We start from the raw sequence: 15,418 nt of genomic DNA, 5'->3' as shown, positions 1-15,418 counted from the left end.
TTATTACCTAGATGATAACTTTGTAATGTTAGATTTGCCTGCCACTGTTGTTATATACCTGGCTAGGGGAACTGGTCCAGTTTCCTCTTGATGACATAGTAGTCAGTTAAATGATTATGCATAATACTAATTTTATCACTCCTTTAGAAATATCTTCAATAAATTAAATGCTGAATCATTAGCATTACCTTTATTTAACACTCATATATGCAATTCATCACTTATAGAATAAAGTTTTCAATACCAAGTATGAAAAGCCAGAGGATGATGGAGGCAAATTTCAGGTTCTTGAACAAATACATCCCTGAAATGCCAAGTCACAGTCAGTGTTTCATCCCAAGGAAATTCCAAGTGGAATGATTGATGGCTTGTCCATATATCTTTCCTGATTAACCTGAATTCTCAAAATTTCAATTAAGATAATAAATCTTGCAGCTGACATAAGCATACAAGATAATAAATAAGATGGATGGCACTCAAAATTATTCCTGCTGTAGAGAAAAACCCCAACGCTAAAATGTAAGAGGGATAAACAGAGGTCCTTGGTTTAGGTTCAGTAATTCAATTACACAAACACAGGAGAGGGTAGAGGCCATTATGACAGCAGTCGTGTGGAAAGACAAAGCAGGTTGTAGGTAACTTTGCTAATGGGAAAAGATTCGGCAAGAATTTGTTGTGTGATGCAGCCACTAAAATAGTTCATGTAAATTAAACTTCATTAATAGCAATAGAGACAATGCCTGGATACGTAACAGGCTATCAGGAAGAACCACAGCATAAATATGGGATTCAGTTGGGGGTGCCAGGTTTTAAAAAGGGTGTGGAATCGTCTAAGAAAATCCAAACTAGGTTGGGTGGTGGATGGTCTGAAAATGGGCTGAAGGGATTTTACACAGAACAAAGAGATGTATTCAGTGTTTTTCCATAGGGAAGGCCCAGCACTAACACATAGTGGTAATGAGGCGGTACATCCTGTTTGCCTAATAATTAAAGCTGATTAGCAATGTCATAGGACATGATGCATAACAGTGAGCTTCCATTTCTGGAGGAGTTGGGCAGATGACCCCTGGAAGGGATGCTGGAGAAGGTTCTTATTTGAGTGACAGGCACAATAAGATGCTAAGCGGAGGTCCAGTCCAATTCAACCCCTATGAGTAAAACCAGTACACGTTGTGTTATAGTAACGGGCTGACTGCTGTTTTTGTTTTGTCCCACTAGAGTACAAATTGGTGTTCTGTTCTCCCTCTTCCTCCAGCTCCCTCTGAAGAGAGTGGTCTGGATGAAGTTTCTGTGCCTCACCCAGGACACGCTCCTATCTAGAAAGGATTCTGACTTGTCTCATGACTCAAAATCCACTGTGTACAGACAGTGTCTGGACAGGTGCCTCACTTCCATGGGCAGCACACCCAGCCGTGTCCAGGTGAGCCTGACAGAGAACACGGGCACCTGAGCAGGAAAGCCCCACGCCACCCTCGTTCTCATCGAAGTGGGCACAACGGGTCAAACAACCAGGTACCGTGTTTTCTTTCTGGATCTTGTGAAGAATGAGTTCATTCTATTGCCATTTTTCTCTTTATATTCCTTGGTGTTTTTCAAACTTTCTATTTGAGTCTTGAACTAAAAAAAAGAAAGTTTTTTAAAAGTAATCTGACTCACTGAAACAAAACTAAGATGTTTTTTCCTAGAAATACTTTTGTCAAGAAAAAGTAGCAAGAATGAGGTAAGCTTCAAAACAAGTGCTCAAAATCATTGGTCACTCAGTAGAAAAGTAAAGGTATAAAGAAACCATGTTTTCTACTATCAATCTTACACTTTCTCCATTTTATGCCTCTTCCACTAACTTATAGGCATTGGGGGAACATGAGCAAAAGGACCTTTTGAGCAAAAGACCTTTTCCCAGAAGCCTCAGTTCTCACTATCAAGGATGACATGAGTTACCTTCATGTCCACTGATGGGTCACCCTGCAGCAGTGTCCACTCATACTGGACAATGGCGTGGTCATCCGTGCTTTCACGGCCGTCCAGAATCACTCCATCTGTGGGCAGATGCAAAATCACATCCTGCCCAGCCTTGCTAAGTGGAGGTTCATCCTTGTCTGTGAAAGAAAATGAATAGTCATAAGAGAAATGCTTCTGTTTTTTCTAATTTATGAAGAGTGGTTTGGTGTTTGTTGAATAGATTTGGTCCAGGAAAGAACTGCTAAGAGAATGAATAACCAGAATTTATTTTCCTATTGATTTCATTGTATTCTCTTTACATAAAAAATAATAAAAAAGTGATATATTATGAATATAGAAAGTTAGCTGTGATGTATGCAGAAGATAAAGTATGGTATGCTGGCTACTAGCAGTAGCTATGGACAAAGTTGTCAGGGAAAGAAAATGTGCTGGGGCCCACCAACATGTAAACCAAGAAGCAGTTATATTCTCTGGAGTGAATTTTTCAGTACTTTATAAATGACTTAAGTTCAAAGGTCTACTAAATGAATTTATTTTTAAAAAGATTCCTGAAACTAACCTCAATGAAACCAAAATTACTTTTTTTTTTTTTTTTTTTTTGGTGGTGCTGGGGATTGAACCCAGGGCCTTGTGCTTCTGAGGCAAGCACTCTACCAACTGAGCTATCTCCCCAGCCCTATCTTCAAGTTTTTAATGTAAAAAGTAATATAAAGTGTTCAATGGATGGGAAATATATTAAATTTGGCCAATTAAGACAAACTTGGAGCCATACTACATGAATCCTAAAAAGAAATTCTCTGGACTAGTTTATCATCTAGGAACACAGAAGAGGTTTAGAACGTTTAAAATTTTTATGACAGAAGCAGCACACTGAATTTCTTTTGAGATGTCTTAAAACAGTAAAACTAGTATGTATTTGGCTTTGATCTAGGATGGAACTAAATAACTTAAGGTTACAGGGAATAAGTTCAATTGTTTATTATATGCTATTGCCAAGAGATACATTTTGTCCATTGAGAAGATAAGACCCTTTTTACAGGACAGTTGGGATGCTAAGTCCTTCAAAGACCCATGTACTAAAGGCGCGGTCCCCAGGGTGGTGCTACTGGAAGGTGATGAAACCTGTAGGAGGTGGGGCCTACTGGGAGGCCCGAGGTCACTGGAATCATGCCCTTGAGGAGGATGACTGGACCTGGGACGCCTCTCACTTTCTTTTTCTTCCCAATTCATGATATAAGTAGCCTGTTCCCCTAGATACTGCTGCCATGATGTGCCACCCTGGCCAGAGGCCCAAAGCAATAGGGTCACCTTGGACAGGAAACTCCAGAACCCTGAGCCAAAATAAGCGTTTTCTCCTTATAAGGTATTTCATTATAGTGATGGAAAGTTGACTAACACAACCGGTAACTGATTGAAATAAGCCAAGTGAATGATCAGGAAGTACGGAAATATCTCACAGATTATAAAGCCAATTAATCCTGCCTCTCCTGAAAGAGAGAAAATTATTTTAGTCATTTACTTTCACTTATGTCAGCTTTAAGTTATGATTTATGAACGTAGTGAAATCCTTATACCCTCTAAATTGACCTGTGATGTGTCTGAAATAATGGAGTTAAAGTTCCAATTACACTGTAAAATGTATTTTGAAATAGGCCAGAGCTTATCTATCCAGAAACAATCCTTAAAGTAAGTAAAAGACAACAGGAAAAGGAGGTTGCCACCACTTAACAATAGTTGCCCTGCTAATGAAGAACAAGATAAATATAATGTTGGGTTTTCCTCATAAAAATGTAATAATCCTATGTTAAGTACTATGGAAACACTGATTGTTTTTTAAAGCTAAACACAGTTGGTAAGACATATAGAGGTAAAATAAGACTTGCACCAATTTAGACTGAGCACATCAAAGTGAGGTTTTCTCCAGAGAAGAGTATGAAGCTGGCCTCATTCACAAAACACTGCTGTGAACAGAGACTTCAAGACAAGGAAGATGTTTGGTTATGAACACAGACTACACTAAGAAATCAGAAAACACCCTGAAGTGAGATATGGAGGCAATGCCAGACTAAATAAGGAAGCAGGCTTGGAAACATGGGTAAAAGCCATCATGGGAGTTTTAAGATGCTACACTTTAGAAAAAACTTACCCACAATCCCAATATGATTATTGTTATTTTTGGTCTGTACTGTTCTAGTTTTTCTCCACAGGATGCAGATGATCATATATAATTATAGTTCTATAATTATAATTGTTGCCATTTATTGGACGGCTCTTTCTACCAGAAACCGCACTAAGTGCTTGACAGGCCTAACCTCACTTAACTTTCACTAAAACTTTCTGAGGTAGGTATTATGATCTGCATACTACTGATAAGGAACCTAGGCTCAGAGAGGCTGTTATTGCTGAAAATCACACATACAAGTGCTCAATTTATCAGCTTAGATGTCAGTCCAGATATTTCTAACTCAAAGGCTCCTTCTACTATACTTTGAGGTACCCCTAAATGTATTCCAGTTACCATAAATATAATTTCACATTCAGAATTGAATCCACTAGCTTATGGATATATATTGCACCTATTAATATTTATGTACACATCCTAGCACTGCCCATGTAATTACATAAATTTTACAATTGCCATTTAAATTTCCTAATCTCTATCTGGACACTTACTTTGTTACCCAATTTCCCCCACCATTATAAATAATGCCATACTAAACACTTTTTTCCTGAACTTTTTCTTTAGCATGGATCATTTTCCTGAAAAATATTCCAGAAGAATAAATACATATTTTAGTGGTCTCTGCTATGTATTTCCCAATTGGTTTCCAAGGGGGTGGTACAAATTAACAATCTCAGTGACTACACAAGAGTACCTAAAGTTTGCCACATTCATGCTAAGTTAAGAATATACTTATTTTTGTCAATTTAATAAGCCCAATTATTGACATTTCTTTATTTTTTTTTTAATTTATTTTTATTTTTTGGGTACCAGGAATTGAACTCAGGGGCACTCAACCACTGAGCCACATCCCCAGCCCTATTTTGTATTTTATTTAGAGACAGTCTCACTAAGTTGTTTGGTGCCTCATTTTTGCTGAGGTTGGCTTTTAACACTCGATCCTCCTGCCTCAGCCTCCTGAAATGCTGGGATTACAGGTGTGCATCACCATGCCCGGCTTTGACATTTCTTTTGATTACTTCTGCAGCTGAACCTTTTCATATGCTCATCAACTACACTTCCTCTTCTGAAAGCTGTTTGGTCATGTCCTTTGCCCAATTATTTTCGTTTTTCTTACTGACTCATATATGTTCTATTAATGAATTTTTTTATTTGTTTATTTTTACAGACTACATTTTGATTCATTGTACACATATTGCATACAACTCTTCAATTCTATGGTTGTGCACCAATGTAGAAACACACCATTCGTGTAATCATACATGTACATAGGGTAATGATGTCTGTCTCATTTCATCATCTTTCATACCCCCACCTCCTCCTCCCTCTCATTTCCCTCTATGTAATTTAGAGTTCCTCCATTCTTCTCTTACCCTCCACCCCCTTACCCCCATTAAGTGCCATCATTCACTTATCAGGGAAAATATTTGGCCTTTGGTTTTTTTGGCTTGGCTTACTTTATTAATGAATATTTTAATCTCACATTTTCCTAGACTCTTGTTTACAATTTATTTCTAGTTTCTTGACATAGTTTTTATGACTATGTCCATAATGTAAACTTTTCCTTTATCATGTCTTGAATTGACCAGAAAGTTATATTGCTTCCAGATATGTAACAGTAGTTTTATTTTTAAGTTTTCCTATCTATGGAGTAAACTTTGGCTTAATTCAGAAAGAGATTCTTTAATCCATCTGGAATTTGTGGGTGGTTAGAGTTGTTTTCCCCAACATTGCTAACCAGTGACTTTAATATTATTTATTAAATGTACGTATTTATTTACAAGACAAAAGGGAGATGAAAATGTGAGAAACTAAGTCCCTTGGAGGAGACTGGTCACTAGCTGGGGAGGGATCAACCTTGACAGGATGGCCAATTTCTTCCTCTGCACTTGGAGCAGCTGAGAGGCAGGCTGCGGGTGGCAGGAGGTGGTCTTCCAAGGGGAGAGCAGAACTCTGCCTATTTGAGTTTCCCTGACATGGAAGGGGATGCCTTCCCAAGTTCTTCCCTGAGATACTGGGTTTCAGGCTATGCAGTGGAACAATGTGCAAGTTCTGGCCCTGACTCCTGGGAGGTTATATTCTCAGCTTCTCCGTGATCCAGCTCCCACCTACCCCTCCTTCCCTCCTTTCCTCATTTTCATCATGACAGTCCTCCTACTCTGCCAGCCAACTGTATAATCCAGCCAGGGTCCTGTAATGACATCATGGTCATGTGTGCCACCTTGATCATGCACAAGGTATGTCCACCCTTAATCCTCCTGACGACCTGAGCTGGAAGACAAGTATGCACTCCAGTCTGAAGGGGATTAGCAGGGACTTATATGTGGAGGAGCCCCAACTCAAAACTGGCCTCAGGACTGTAAGCACCCTACAGGCTCTTAGGAGCCCTACCAGGCAGGTCCAGTCACTTGGAGAAATCTCTCCAGCATCTTCCACGTATTCCTGCATTCTCCCATCATCCCCCATAGCCGCTTAGTTCCAACCCAGGGGTGGCTGGGGAAAGTACATAGCTGCTCCACATCTCAGCTCCACAACCCACCTGTTGTGTGACCCTCAGGCAAGCGGCTTTCTTTCACAAACTTTCCTATGCGCTAGGGATTGTAACAGAACCTAGATCTTGAAGCTGTTGTGAGTTGAGAGTACACGTATGTGAAGAGCTCAGAACATCTTTCAACTCCAAACTCAATAGATGTGGCAACAAACAGGTTGATGGGTTCTGCTATAACTATGTGCCATCTCACTTGGTCCCTTGCTATTTCTTCCTAATCCTTTATCTCACTGCAAATGATCCTGGTAACAACTTTTCTTGACTGTCATTGAGACTCCAACTCCATATGCTCACAAGATTCAGAAAAAAAAAAAAAAAAAAAAAAAAAAAGAAAGAACTTAAAAAGGAAAAACTCAATAGTCTCAGAAGCATAAAGAACTTCAAGTAAAACATCTGGGTACGGAAACCCAGGACCCTGGGAAAATTGCCCTCCATGCAGAGCAGACAAGGGAGCCTCTGAACCCGGGCTGCACCTTGCACATTTCCCTGTTGCTGGGGACTGAAGTCTGAGTCTGTCAGCATTCTCCCAGAAATAAAGACCAATCCAGTGGTTACTTCATCTTATCTCCAAACACCTACAAAATGAAATTCCTAGAAAAACTCTCCCTAGAGAAAGGAAGGACAATGAAGGAAGAACGAAGAAAAATGACTTGGAAGCTTTCAGCAACTGAAACTTTTTGTTGTTAACTTCCCTGGACATACTCCCTTCCTATTTAGTTTCCTTTCCCCCTGGGTTCATAGGAAGCTCCTCTTGGCAATGTCAGTTTCTTTCAGATCAGCAGTGAGAACCAGGATACTTTGTTGCCTCTTTGGGCAGAGAGGAAGGACAAGAGCCATGGGATAGGACTCAAGGAGGCTGGTAGGTGTCCAGGTGAGGGTGCTGCCTGCCCCATCTTCAGAGAATACCACCAGGTCCTTCCCCCAGTCAGCTCAAGGCTGAGTGGTCTTTTGATGTCTCCTCCCCTGACAAAAACTCTCAGCCTTATCTCAGTGGAGCTGCGGGAGGAAGGCAGGGCACCATAGACAAAGATTTTCCAGACCCTTCTTGATGAAACCACACGGAGAAGCTAGATTTCCAAAGGGGCTGAGGTTACCCTACTTCCCAAAATTGCTAAGGATATTATTCATGTTATTATAAATCAAACATCAATTTATATGATGAAACATTGAGTCTGATGACAGGAGGGACTCAAGCAAGGTCTTAATCCCTCAGCGATGTTAATTTTCCAACAGTTACAATTTTTGTGCCTCCTATATGTGTCTGGACTCTCATTTACAGCACTTGCAGAAGGTAAAACCTTTGAACTGGCATCATTTTTAGCTCTTTTAAAAAGAGACATGCTTTAAACTTTCTTATTTTAATCTAAAAGCAAGTCCCTTCTTTTTACTCTGTATTAAAGTGAACAGTAGTTTTCCTTCCCATTTTTGTCTGATGAAGCAACTAAGCACAGGCATAATAATTCGTCCTGAGAGTCATGCCAAGAAACAGGGTAGGTGTTATGAGCAATTTCTTATGTAGATTTTGCTCTTGCAATTAGCTGACCCAAACCATGCCTTATAAAACCTATGAAACTAAAATAACCCCCTCCACGAGCTTTTCTACTTTTTAAAATCAAATTTCCTCCAATCCTTTTAGACCAGCTCCCCAAGCCTAGAAAATTCGAGTAGCAGTCCACCACCTCGGCTTCTGTCAATCTACAAGGGTTTCTCAGGAACCATCCCTAAGATTGAGAAATCAATGCCATCCTTCGGGTTACCCGCAGTTTAAAATACTTGGAACTTGGAGTGAGTTGGTGAGGGGAGGCCAGTCGTTCTGCCCATGAGGGTCTCTCAGATGTTTGGAAAAGCACAGTCACCCAACAGGTGAAAGGACAGAGGGACCCAAGCAGATTGGCCACAGCCGGCCCTTCAGTCGCGCTTACCCAGCCGCGGCGAGGCCCAGGCGGTGGACAGAGCTTCAGCTTCCAGGTCTTCCTGCTCGCTGTCCAGGGCGCGACTGAGGCTGTAGCTGCTGAAGCCACGGTGCAGTGCGAACTTGCAGACACTACGGCCGCGCACAGTGCAGTTGAAGAGGTAGCAGCCGAGCGCGACCGCCGGGGACACCGGCAGCCTGGGTAGCTCCACCACCGCCACCGAGCAGCGCGGCTCGGAGCAGCAGGCCGCCACACACTGACGCCAGTCCCGCACGGCCGCCGGCGCCCTCAGGAAGCTGGCACCGGCAGCAATGGAGTCCTTGGTCCGGATGATGGCGTCGGGCATGGCGCTGTAGCCGTCGCCGCCCGGGCCGGGACAGCCCTCCCGCGGGCCGACGCCGGCGCGTAGCTCCAGCTCCAGCTCCTCCTGCGGTCGTTCCTGCTGCAGCTGCCGGCGGAACTCCTCCAGCAGCTGCTCCACGCCCGAGAGCTGCGCGTGCAGCTCGGACAGCGGCGCCCCGGGTGGCACGGCCGCACCGCCGCTCGGCAGCCACAAGCAGAGCAGCAGCAACCCGCGCAGCGCCTGGTGCCGCCGCGGCTGCGGACGCACGAAGCCCGCGACCTGCTGGGAGGCGACAGCCATGGCAGCGGAGGGGAGCGAGCCTAGGCCGGCCAAGCGCGAAGGCAGGCGGGGAGGTGGGCCTGGGCCCCTCCTGTGCGGCCGCGGCGGGCAACTAGGCCCCGGCCTCAAACCCGGGCGTCCCCGGGGCCCGGCTGCGCCTCCAAGGCCGCGGGCGCACGGGCGCCGGCGGGAACCGTAGCAGCAGGAGGCATAGCCGGGGGCACTGGCGCGGCTCCTCGCCCTCCGCGGAGGCGCTTCTCGGACCACACGCCCGCTTGCACCGTGGAGGAGAGCCGACCTCGACGTGGATCAGCACCAGGTTGGAGAACAGTGGCCGCGGCGGGGGCGGAGCCGCAGCGAGCCCAGCCCTCGGCGCGCGGCTGGGCGGAGCCGGCTGCTCCCGGGCAGGTGGAGCCGAGCCCCGCCGCCTCGCCCCGCCCCGCCCCGCGTGCCCAGGAGGTGTAGGCGGGCTGCTCCCGCGGACCTGCTGGGGAGGGCCCGGTTGGAGTCCAGGCCCAGCAGAATTCATTAACCAACCGGACCTGATCAGCCTACCGGGGTCGAGTACAAGCTGCTGGTTGGGAAGGGAGGGTCTTTCCACAAATCCTTGTGACTTCAAGGATTATACCAGAGGAGGGGCGTGCCAGGGACAGCTCAACTCCCGTCCAAGTCCTTGTTTCCAGTTAGGCTCAGGAGACTGTGCTTGGACAGTACAGCAGAGGTGGGTGTGAGGAGGGGAGTATCGAATGCTGTTTTTCTGTTTGAAAATATAGAAAGCAGTACTACATTCACTCAAATTTCCAAGAACATATGTGAAAATCTGAACCCAAGCTGGGCGCGCCTATCATCTCAGCGGCTCCGGAGGTTGAGGCAGGATTGTGAGTTCAAACTCAGGCTTAGCAGTTTAGCAAGACCCTAAGCAACTTAGCGAGACCCTATCTCTAAATAAAAAAAGGAACAAGGGCTGGGTATGTGGTTAGGTTCAATCCCTGATACAAAAACAAAACAACAACAAAAAACAAACAAAAATAAACAACCCAGCAATGAACCCAGCAATCTCTACTGCCTGGTTAGGGGAGCCTCCAGCCGTTAGATCATGTAAAATCCAGGGGTGTGGTGCTTTACATGACATAAGGCATAAAAAAGTGCCCAACCCTGGATCATACACGTTAGAGTTCTAGCCATCTGTGAGCAGCTTTTACATCTTGTTTATTTTTGAGTAGGTTTCTGTCAATTCACTTTTTCCCCTCCTGATTATAGGATATATATCTTGCTTTTTAGCTTGTGTTAAAAATTTTTCCTGGCTGGAGTTATAGCTCAGTTGGTAGAGTGCTTGCCTTGCATGTGCAAAGCCCTTGGTTCAATCTCCAGCACCACACACACACACACACACACAAACTCACACAAAATATTTGCCTAGAAGCCGGACATTGTGAGTTGAACCGTCTTAAAATGTATTTTTAAAGAAGAGACGAATGATTATTGGGTAGGAAAAAAGCAGTTTCTGCTATATATATTTTTCTACCATATTTTTTATTTCCAGAACTGACACTTAGGAACACATTGCTTATAGACCCAGAACAGAGTAGGAGGTAAAATTAGAAGGTAAAAATAGAAAGAGAAAGAAAGAGGAGGAAAATAGCCTGATGTTTCTTGCCATTCCAAGATATTGCAAAGTTTTAAGAGAGCTGTGTCTGACTTTGAGACCGAAAGAAATATACTGTTACTGGGGAAAAACTTAAACCCTGTAGTCTCACTTAAAAATCACTAATTTTGGAGGCCACACAGCTGGGTAGCACGTATCAGTGTCCCACTAGCTTTGCCGTAGATGTCACCTCTGAGGTGGGCTCTGATGGTAATGGTTACTCACCTAGGTTACTCCTCAGGGATCTGAAGGGCCCTTTTGCTGAAAACACTGATTCTTCTCTTGGCCCCACAGAGGTCTGACAGTGACTGGAACAGTCTGAAAATGTTTGGTATCTCTGTCTTGTGTCTGTCTCCTTTGTTGCCTTAATGTTCGGGTTGGAATCTAAAGTATTTGCCTGAGAATATGTTGATCATTTGAGAAATGTTGTGTTCAAACTGTAATATAGGATTAACTTTGAAGCCAGAATTGGGGACAAGCAGTGTAGAAATAGGGAATGGGGTCAAATTGAGGAAAAGGAGGCCATGAAAGCCATCTGCCTCTGGAAGTTGGATACTGCCCCTAAAAGAATGGAATGTCAAAGATCTTTGGAGCCTATTGATTACCAAATTTATCTGCCTTTATCAAGGACTGCAAGCAAGGAGCTGCTAATTAATGCCCCCTGGGCCTTTACCTGGCTGAATCACTTTGGCCCTCCCCCTGTCCCATCTGCTTCTCACTTTTTACATCTCACCTGCAAAACCAGGCCTAGTCACTAGGCAGGAAGGAGAGATAAGCGGGGAGAGAATTGGAGAACAAAAGAGACCTTAACCTGTAAAAGATGTAGGGTACGCTCACTTCTGGGGGACTTTAAAACATCAGCCATGGCCCCCTTCTCACTCCCGGGAGAAGTCTGTATTATTACTATTTTTAAATAAAACCTGCTTAATATGCTTGCCTTGGCGTGCTTCTCTAGTGTTCAAACTTCAACATTAGAGGGAGCAGAACTCGTCACCGGTAAACGTTGGTATCAACTTGACCTAGACTTGTCTAGTCTCTTAAGACTAAAGACAATTACCAGCCACCAAAGCCAGAAAACGCCAGATGACTAAAGGAGCGAAAAAAGGTAGCACCGGAGTTCCTGGAGGATCTGCACTTATTCCCAGGAAAGACATGAAAATTCATCCTTTTTATAAGCCTGGCCCTCTTCCTCATTATTCCTACCCTCTATCTAATTCTTCTACCCACTGGACTTAAAAAGCAGACTTGTGAGCCAAGCTGCATTTTCTTTCTTTGATGATGGAATGAAACCTTCCTTTCTTCCCAGCACTCTTCTCTTGGATAATGCTTTTTTTTAATGGGATGTTTCTGCATGTGGGTTCAGTATTTTATACTTTGGACTAGAGATTCTTCCACTTATAGATATTTATTCCACACAGCTATGACCACTTTAAGATGACCTTGAAACAATATGAAGATTCTTTTATTGCCATAGGCCTTGGAGAGTTTTGGCAGGATTTTTATGAAGAGAAACTTTCACTTGTGATAAAAATGGCCCTGAGGGTATCATCAAACCTTCTAATGGTTTGTTATTCTCATAATTATTAATGTGAAATGTAAACAAGTGGTAATGATGTACTATTAACTAATGATTGTGTATAGTTTCAAAGTTTGCCAATCGCTTTCACAATGATTTCATGTGGCTTTCACAAAAATTTTGAGATGGACACATGATCCTCATTCCTTTCTTTGGGACAGTGAAAGACAGGTCAATACAGGATGAGATGTAAATGATATGTTCCATGGGATAGGGCAGTATTTCCCAGGGGCATTTATTTCCAAACTCTTCCAGCACCACCAAAGATTGCCCCACCTCTGTAACTGCACAAGAGTCATTCTTTTTTTCTGTGAAAAGTGGAAAGAATTTAACATTTGCTTATCCTTAGCAGTGGTTATTTCTAGGATGTGAGATAGGGGCCTGGAGGTCATTGCTCATTTTTTACCTTATAAGATTTCACATTAAGTTGAATTTTTTTTTTACCATGAGATTGTGGTCAGTCATTTTTATTTTTTTAAAAATAAGCTTTGACTTTGCCTTCACCTGTGATGAAATAACAAAGGCAGGAAGTTCCCTGCAAACTGAAATAAAAACCAGGGAAACAATGTATGAAACAATGGTTTTCAGACATTGGGCAACAAACCATGCAGGAACTGGGAGAAGGGAGACAAAAGAGGTGAACCTCCTAATTGTTATTACAGGGAGAGTGTTCGAAAGCTGCAGAGCAAGTAGGGGAACCCAAAGCAGCCTGGCAGTCTGAGCTGAGAAAACAAAATCTAGAACTGAGACTCCAGGGAGGCCATGGTGGCTAGATGCATAGGGCAGAGCACCAGAGAAGAGAAGGCTACACAGGAAAAGGGTTCTGCACTGGGCATGGAGGCACATGCTGTAATTCCAGCAGCTTTGGAGGCTGAGGCAGGAGGATGGCAAGTTTGAGGTCAGTATCAGCAATTTAGAAAGGCCCTAAGCAACTCAGTGAGGCCCTGTCTCAAAAAATAAAAAGGACTGGGGGTGTGGCTCAGAGATTAAGTGCCCCTGGGTTCAATCCCCAGCATAAACAAACAAACAAAAGTGAAACAAACAAACAAAAAAATGAGAGTGTTGGAGTTCTGCAGATCTGCAGAGGATTTTCTTGGGTATTCATGGGACTATTGATTGAGTACATGCATGAAAGGATACTATCAATGCTAAGGAAAGAACCACTGGGAATAAGTGGGCAGAAAAACAGAGTTTGCACAGGCCTGGGAGCAGTGCATGTTCCTAACAGTCAGAGTGAAGAAGCTTATGAAACATGTGACGTGGAGTTGACTAGGGAGGGAAGGATTACAGAGGGTACAAGGAAGCCAACACAGGTGATAGATCTGTGTTCATTATTTGGTTATGGTATAATTTCACTCATAAATAAATATATCAAAGTGTTCATCAAATTTCACTTGTAAATAAATATATCAAATTGCTCATCAAATTGTTCACTTGACATAGGTATAATTAATTGTATTCTTGTATTTGATTGTGTACTAATAAAGCTAAAAAACAAATTTTATTGCATTGTGCACTCTGAGGGACATTTGGGTGGATTATGATATGTGATAAAGGAAATAAATCATGAATCTTCCAAGTTTCAAATTAGAATCTTCAAATTCAAATTCTCCTTTCAGTTTTGTTTTGAAAACTGAAACATCAAAACATTAGCAATGGATAAAAATGTGAGGATAAGAATGTCAGAATGGTGTCTGGAAAGGTGGGAAATATGTTTCTTTGCTATCAGACAATCAGAGGTAAGGATGGAGAAAACCGAGGTTTGTGCATTGTAAGTCCATTTCCTGAATGTCGAAATGAGATGCACATATCTTAGTTTGAACAGTAAAAATAGAATGTTATTGAATGGGTTTTATAAACAACAGAAATTTATTTCTTGAAGTTTTGGATGCTGTAAAATACAAGATCAAGCTGCCAGCAGATTCTTTGGGGAGGGCCCATTTCTGGGTTCATAGACAGAGGTCTTCTCATTGTATCATCTTTTTTTTTAAGTTGTAGATGGACACAATACCTTTATTTATTTATTTATTTATTTTTATGTGGTGCTGAGGATTGAACATGCTAGGCAGGTGCTCTACCACTGAGCATGTCTCACACATGCTAGGCAAGTGCTCTACCACTGAGCTTTGGCCTCAGCCCCTCATTGTATCTTTACATGGTAGAAAGCATGAGAGAGATCTTTAGGGTCTTTTTTATAAGGACACTAACCCCATTCATGAGCCCTTCCCTTTCATGATCTAATCATCTTCCAAAGTCCCCATCTCCAAAATCTGTCAAACTGAGGATTAAATTTCACCTATGAACTTTAGGGGATTATGAACTTTCAGTCTATAGCAACACCCCAGTGGCCAACTTTTTTTTTTATCCTTTGCAGATTTTATTTCTTTTTTTTTTTTTTAGTTTTATTAATTTTTTTTTTATTTTCACAGACTGCATTTTGATTCATTGCACACAAATGGGGTACAGCTTTTCATTTCTATGGTTGTACACAATGTAGATTCACACCATTCATGTAATCGTATATATACATAGGGTAATCCTGTCTGTTTCATTCTACTATCATTCCTCTACATCATCCAAAGTTCCTTCATTCTTCTCTACCCCCTGCTGCCACCCCCCTTATTTATATATCGTCATCCACTTATCAGAGAAAACATTCAGCTTTTGGTTTTTTGGGCTTGGCCTATTTCACTTAGCATGATATTTTCCAACTTTATCCATTTACCAGAATGTCATGATTTTGTTTTTCTTCATGACTGGTAATATTCTATTGTGTATATATACCACAGTTTCTTTATCCATTCATCAATTGAAGGACATCTCTGTTGGTTCCACAATCTAGCTATTGTAAATTGAGCTGCTGTGAATATTGATCTCACTGCATCACTGTGGTATGCTGATTTTAAGTCTTTTGGGTATAAACCGAGGAGTGGGATAGCTGGGTTAAATAGTGGGTCCATTCCAAGTTTTCTG

At 42.6% G+C, this 15,418-nt stretch overlaps 2 protein-coding genes across 4 annotated transcripts in view; both read right to left on the bottom strand.

Annotated features, from left to right (window-relative positions):
- LRP11 (LDL receptor related protein 11) overlaps positions 1-9,576 on the bottom strand; it is a 51,062-nt gene extending 41,486 nt beyond the window's left edge. For 2 of the 3 annotated variants that reach the window (XM_079146866.1, XM_079146864.1), the window contains exons 1-2: positions 8,612-9,575; positions 1,939-2,096 (exon numbers count right to left, since the gene is read on the bottom strand). In XM_079146866.1, coding sequence (XP_079002992.1) covers positions 1,939-2,096; positions 8,612-9,245 — 792 coding nt within the window. In that variant the 5' untranslated portion in view covers positions 9,246-9,575. Of the gene's footprint in view, positions 1-1,938; positions 2,097-8,611 lie in introns of all 3 variants that reach the window. The other variant, XM_079146865.1, reaches the window with a different exon arrangement.
- Positions 9,350-15,418, bottom strand: part of RAET1E (retinoic acid early transcript 1E) — a gene marked incomplete at its 3' end in the record, with an annotated part of 56,482 nt that continues 50,413 nt past the window's right edge. The window contains exon 5 of the mRNA XM_079149246.1: positions 9,350-9,708. Within this exon, the coding sequence (XP_079005372.1) occupies positions 9,350-9,708 (359 nt within the window). The remainder of the gene's footprint in view (positions 9,709-15,418) is intronic.

This window comes from Sciurus vulgaris (assembly GCF_902686455.1).
Source record: "Sciurus vulgaris genome assembly, chromosome: 7".
Lineage (NCBI taxonomy): Eukaryota > Metazoa > Chordata > Mammalia > Rodentia > Sciuridae > Sciurus > Sciurus vulgaris.
Note: the sequence above shows the minus strand (reverse complement) of the source record. Positions and strands in the feature narration are given on the sequence as shown.